The sequence below is a fragment of the Notothenia coriiceps genome, unplaced genomic scaffold (genome assembly GCF_000735185.1).
Source record: "Notothenia coriiceps isolate Sejong01 unplaced genomic scaffold, NC01 NC01_scaffold00028800, whole genome shotgun sequence".
Classification (NCBI taxonomy): Eukaryota; Metazoa; Chordata; class Actinopteri; order Perciformes; family Nototheniidae; genus Notothenia; species Notothenia coriiceps.
In genome coordinates this window covers 299,245-305,918 of record NW_011361501.1, presented here as the reverse complement: position 1 = coordinate 305,918, position 6,674 = coordinate 299,245, and the positions used below count along the sequence as shown (strand labels likewise).

General features: G+C 41.6%; 1 protein-coding gene across 1 annotated transcript in view; it reads left to right on the top strand.

The window, feature by feature from the left end:
- Window positions 1–2,162, top strand: part of LOC104958466 (glycogenin-1-like) — an 11,820-nt gene extending 9,658 nt beyond the window's left edge. The window contains exon 8 of the mRNA XM_010786208.1: window positions 1,618–2,162. Within this exon, the coding sequence (XP_010784510.1) occupies window positions 1,618–1,833 (216 nt within the window). The 3' untranslated portion in view covers window positions 1,834–2,162. The remainder of the gene's footprint in view (window positions 1–1,617) is intronic.
- The last annotated feature ends 4,512 nt before the right edge of the window (window positions 2,163–6,674 follow it).

Genomic DNA, 6,674 nt, shown 5'->3' with positions numbered 1-6,674 from the left:
CCTGACCTCCCTTTATATTAATAGAACAATAATGTCATTGTTAGCTAATGAATGTTTCCATGCTGAACAACGGCAACATGACAACGTTTTCATTGGTCCCTCTTCTTTAGAGAAGACCAGGAAATGATGGATACACGGATCGTGTTCAAATCAATAGGCACGCAATGAATCTAAATAATAATGATCACGCCACCAAACACACATTCAGACTAAAGGAACCAGCCTGTTTGGGAAATGTGAGAAGTAGAAAGTTCAGGTATTTGTGTTCAACATGTAAGAAGTAAAAGTAAAAAGTCGTCAGAAAAATAAGTAGTGGAGTAAAGTACTGATACCCGAAAAGTGTACTTAAGTACAGTAACAAAGTATTTGTACTCCAGAGAGAGCGATCGGTCGTAGGCTGTGGGGGCTGAATGTTTCCAAACCTAGAGGAGTATTTCTTATTGCGTGTTTCGCCTGTTGCATAATTATGACTGTGGTGAAACCTGTTATTACTAAGTGAAGTCTGCTTTCTCTGGCACATCTTCAAAATGTGCAAATCTATCATTCAATGTTCCAACCACCAAGGGCCACATGATGACGCCTCTTTAACTGGAGCTTAAAATGAAAACACTGGCTACTTGTGGTTGCGACAAAAGCAAGAAAAAGTCGATTTGTTCCACATTCCTCAGCACCGATCCGTTGCCAAAAGTCCCTGTTTGTTGCTGCTGGTGTTTCAAGGCCTCTCGGTTGAGGCGTGAACGAATGAATAGCTCGCTGTTGTCGATGAAAAATGCTGGATGCTCGGTCTCTAGCTAATATTCACGACTTCACAGAGGAGCAGGAAGTTACCAGGCGGTCTGTCGTAACAAGGGTGGCAGTAAAATGGTTTGTCAGAACCTGCAGAAGTTTCCTGAAACTGACTGTTTGAATCTTGTGTCACACCGACAAGTTTATACCGGCCCATCGTGGGAAAGTCCTTGAGTCTAACAGTGGCTTTGGCTGTGTGTTAAATAAAGATCTTTAAAAAAAGGCATCAATATTAAGCAACGTGACTGAAGCTGAGGGACAATCTGTGTCATTACTCATATTACAAATTCATATCATTGTAAAGTTTACTAACATTAGCCACCATGCTACCGGTCATAATAGACCAGTTTGGGCTGTAGCAGCAAGTGTATAAGGGGGGTTTTGTTGTTTCTATCAACATGTGCACATACTCAAGATTTTAAGTCCACCTCTATTTAAAAATGGGTTTTTAGAGAGTACTCATTTATCTGCTAAGGTGGCAAACGTTTCTGTGTGTTCAGAGTTGAGGAAGTGCACTGTTTACCAATATGTTACTTGCAGTAGGTAGTAAGTCAGTAATATCCAGGATTTGTTTAAATAGTTGAACTCTGTTGTGGACTCTTTTCTCCCTATGTAATGTCCATTATGTTGGGATTGGTATTCACCTATTGATCTACTGTAGAAAGCCAGATGTTATTTTTATCATCTGAGAAATTCCACTCTTATCTTAGTGTTGTCAAAGGTCTTGTTTGCACTTCGACCGCCCTGACGAAACGCCTCCATGAACTGATTATGGTTAGAAAACAGCGTTCAGTTGAGCATGGCTGAGTGTGGGGAAACCTGTCCTTATAGAGTATCGCTGCAGTCCTGTTTAATTCAATCATTCATTCTCTGTCCGTCACGCAGGGAGAGCTTCACCAGGATGTGAGAGGGCACCCGGCACCTCCACCCCCCCCAAAGCTTTCATCAAACGAGAGGAAGCAGCGTTGGGAAGCGGGCCAGATCGACTACATGGGTGACGACTCCTTCGCCAATATCGAACGAAAGCTTGACTCCTTCCTGAAGTAGGGGACCGGGGATGGAGCACGACGGACAGAGAGAGTGTGTGGGTGAAGATGTAAGCACTGCCTCGGCCAATCACAGGGGCTCGAAGGGCAGGTGACTGGATGAATGCCTGTGTGCAACATCCAGCCTCACTCTCTGCATCCTGTCAGTGTGTGTGTGTCAAATTTGAAGATTCCCATGCACTTCCACCATTCATTCTTCCCTCAGATTGATATTTCAGGAAACATGCTCAGCCGCTTTCTCGCAGAGAACTAGATGAGAAGATTGATACCACTCACATGTTTAGATTCTAATTATTAAAGGTCACCTATTATGCAAAATCCACTTTTTCATGTCTTTTCTACATCAACATGTGTCCCCTCTGTGGAAAGAGACTCTGAAAGTTTCAGGAACAAAGATTCTCTCTCTTTTTGTTCTGATCCATTTCTATAAAAACCTGTCTGAAAATTAGCTGATCAGATTTTGGCCACTTTATGATGTCATAACGATGTTTTGGCTTGTGTAACCATTAGCCAATCACCAACCAAGGTAACCCCCTCCCCCCCACCTTATCACCTGAATCTCCTCCTCGAGCACCATTGTGTTCTCTTTGTAACCAAATATCTCTCAGAGGGGCGTGGGGAGGGGCTCCTTATTTTCATCTAAAGTAACAGACAGAGAATCAGCCCTTTAGAAACAGGGCTGAAACAGAGGGGATTATGGGTAATGCTGCAATGATCTGTTTGGAGCCAAACACTTCAGAGACATGTTCTGTATATATCTGAGACCTGTGATATATTGATGAAAAACAGTATAATAGGGGACCTTTAAGCTAATGCTAGGAACCGGCTTCATCTGTGGGCTCAGCACTGTGTGTGCACTTCATTAACTATATCACTCTGTATTCAAACCTTAACGGAGAAAGAAACTGAATTGTTTCTTAAGAATCCCACAGATATATCCGTCTACACGGCAACAAGAAACGCTCACAAGACTTTTATTGCACATTTTGCACATACTTCAACTTCTTATGTTTCTCTAAATGTGTGTAAATATGTCTTATTCTGAAATTGCACAACTGTCGCAAAACAAAATGTCTCCCCGGGATGAATAAATGAACCTAAAACACGTTATCAATCACTACCACGTTGCATTATGTTGGATTGACCCGGCATAACAGTTATTATTCGGTTTATCAGACTCTTTATTGGCTGAAATCAAAGCAGAAAACATCCGTGTTCCCATCGTGGTATATTCTTCTCATCCAACTTATGCAAAGCGAATAAGCGTAAGCGTGAATCTGATAATGGATTCACAGTCTGTGTCTTCCTAACCTGTGGGTTAAGCAACAGCAGAAAAACAAATGTGCAGACAGAGCCTACTGTTGAAGGGAATGTTGATGATTTTGAACTCCTTTCTTGCAATAAGTCTCTTTATCTAACCCACTTTAAGCAGATATGCAGCAACTGGCTACCCCTTTCCCCCCAATCATGTCAATCCCGCTTCAATCCGACAGAGTACATCTTATTCTGAGCCTCTGACACTCACCAGCTCCCTGTGTCTTTAGCTTTGTATCGTCTGGTTGTGTATTTAAAAAAAAGTCCAGTTGTGTTGCATGGCAGCTCAGTAATGAAGTACTTCCACACACATCCTTCAGGGATAGTTTCGTATTTATTTGTGTGGGATTTAACAATAGTGCGCTCCCCACACATCTGTCATCTGTGTTATGTCCAAGGCAGACCCCTCATCGGTATATCATGCCCCATTGTAACCACTTCCTGTCTGTAGTGTTGCCAGCTGCCTTATTGCCACTGTTTACAAAACCTAATTTACTGTAACTGCTGCTAGTAGCACAACACATGGGCAGAGTCCCTCATTTCCTGTTACTGAAACCTCCTTACTTCACTCCAGCTGTGTGCTCTCGAAGAAACCACTCCCAGAAGCTCCGCACATTAATAACATGACTCTCCTCACTCTATTAAACTCCTACAGGAAGCTGGCAAGGTTGAGATAAAAATCAAAATGTGATTTTTTCCAAGTTTGTCAACCTGTTAAATCCCCAATATGCATGAGTGTGGACGCGGAACAAATCGTAATGACTTCAGTAAAAGCAGATCTGTCCTGTTCCCCATCCGGTAACTGTACATCCCTGTTCAAGCGCTAATAAAGAACTGATGGAAAATCACATTTTATCCATAACTCCTGTCTTTTTTCATAATCTATAGAATATTGAATACATTTAGAGAACTGCAGGAATGACAGAAACCATACATCAGGGGTGTCAAACGCAAGGCCCGTGGGCCAAATACGGCCCGCGACCTCATTTTATGTGGCCCGCAAGAGCTTGCAAAGAATATTATATAGAATACAATTGGTGTAATTGTTGAATATTTGCTTTCAATTATTTCAGGGTATATGCAGGAATCCTGAAGTCAAATGTAATACCTTTTAAGACCCTTTTCCATACATTTTAAGACCTCATCGCCACCTCAATTTCCCCATAACGATGTTGTTTAACAACCGGCGTAAATGGGCCTTCGCGCGCTATCAAGCAGTGAGCGTGTGATGTCCTGTTCAGATGTCAAATCCAACGGGATGCCATAAATAAACTACACAGAATCACACTACACACCTACGCAATGATTACATTCAGGCAGACTGTAGAATACAACCTCTTTGGACAATTTATATACTTTTTGAAAACAAGCTACAAAATGTAATACCTTGGAAAATGCCGTTTAATACTTTTTAATAGCCTTCATTTTCGCTAAATTTAGTTATTTATTAAGTTATTACCGGAACTGATAATAATCCTATGCAGAGCCAATAATATAATATAATACATGATTTAATATATATTATATATTTGTATATAGAAGCTAAGAGTGTGCAAAGCTGTCATCAAGGCAAAAGGGGGCTCATTTGAAGAATCTAAAATATAAATTATATTCTGGATTTGTTAACACTTTTTTGTTTACTAGATAATTCCATGTGTTCTTTTATAGTTTTTGGATTTGTTAACACTTTTTTGTTTACTAGATAATTCCATGTGTTCTTTTATAGTTTTGATGTCTTTAGTATTAATCTACAATGTAGACAATTATTTAAATAAATAAAAAACCTTCAAATGAGAAGTTGTGTCCAACCTTTTGACTGGTACTGTATATTTATATAGTGTAGCCATAATGCTAATGTGGCCCTCGATTAAATTGAGTTTGACACCCCTGATCTACACTCTTCTTGTCATCTTTGTAAAACGATATCAGACTGGTAATTGACACAGCCATGACTTCTAGTTAAATTCAGTGTGGCTAAAATGAAAAGCTTTGTTAAAATATGCAAGTGCGCAAAAGTAAAAGTCAGCTTTATTGTCAAAAATTCTACATGTGTTATACATCCAGAAATCTCGAAATATCGTTTCCCACAGTGTGACATGTATACATAAAACAAAACAAAAAGGGCCTAGATAAACGTGGTACACATTAAACAAAACAAAAAGGGCCTAGATAACCGGGGTATACAGTTTTAAAATGTTAATAATATATTTAAAGTGTTCAAAGTGCAGTTTCAGTGCAAGTCAGTTGAAACGATCTTAAGTTGGCGTGACGCTGAAGTCGTGCGACCCTGCTGCTGTAGCTTGTAGTTCATTTATAGCATAACGTTAGCATTTTGCTTCTGGCGACTAGATTTATGATTCAAAAATTATAAAAGTAGGGTTGACATGTGGAGATTATCCGGCTGAACAAAACGGGATCCCTCTCTTAAATGTGTGTCAACCACAGACCTTATTTCGAGCTATTTTCCAAAATCCTATGGAAAAATTGCATTGGTTTTTGACGAAGGAACCGGAAGAAGTTTACATCCGGGTTTTAGGACGCGTCACTGCGGTTCTCTATTGCACAGATTACAGGTACTGAGACAAAGAAATGCAGTTTAGCTTCTAACCAGGAGTGCAAAAAGCAGTAAAGTGAAAAGTAATGTACACAATCTACAGAATAAAATATAGAATTAATTGAATGATGAATAAACAGTGAGGGGTATGAATACACAAGATATTTTCCCGGGTCGCTGAGGATGCTGGTGTTGTTTGTTCGCCGCTCCTCCGCCCCAAATATTGTTCTTTAGTCCAGATCAGAACCTCTCCTGTCTAGCTCTCTACTTTTGAAACGTCAAAAATAGCAGCATCTCTATATCGAATCGACACAGATCTTTGTGTTGTCATCTCCTACCTGCTGGCTCTTTCCTGCTCACCGGTCCCTAGCCCGCTAGCTAGCTAGCATTATCGGACCTAGCAGGCTGCTACCTAGATGCTCCTCGGCTCCCTGAAGTCTGCTGAGCTAACAATTCTGTCTCCACCCCAACTCCACCCTAACTCCACCCTAACTCCGCGGCTCGTGTGGGTCTTCCCATCCCGCTCCGATCAGCCGGCTTCCCCGCTGACATCGTCTCTCCCTGCCGCCTACAGCCGGTGGCTATCAAGCTAGCTAACAAGCTAGTAGGCTAGTCACCCGGCTCCCACTCTGCACCAGGCTGTCAGCCCCTCCTACGATTCTCCTCCGGAAACCACTGGAATCATTCTCCTGATATGCTGTGGATTATCACTCTCCTTTTATCTGGACTCACACCGCTGCTTCTTCCTCACGGTGTCATCCGGCTCCTGGTCTGCTGATTCAATACTGCACACAGGCTCGCCCAGCAAAGAGCTAATAGCTCCTGCATAGCGATCAACTATGCCCACGGGCTCATGCCTAACCGAGGGTAAGACTATAATCGCACGTCAGATTCACCCTTGTAGGATATATATCGGCGCACTGCCTTAGAACTCCGTACTGCATACCATGCGCGACAGTGATAACGAAAGTAAG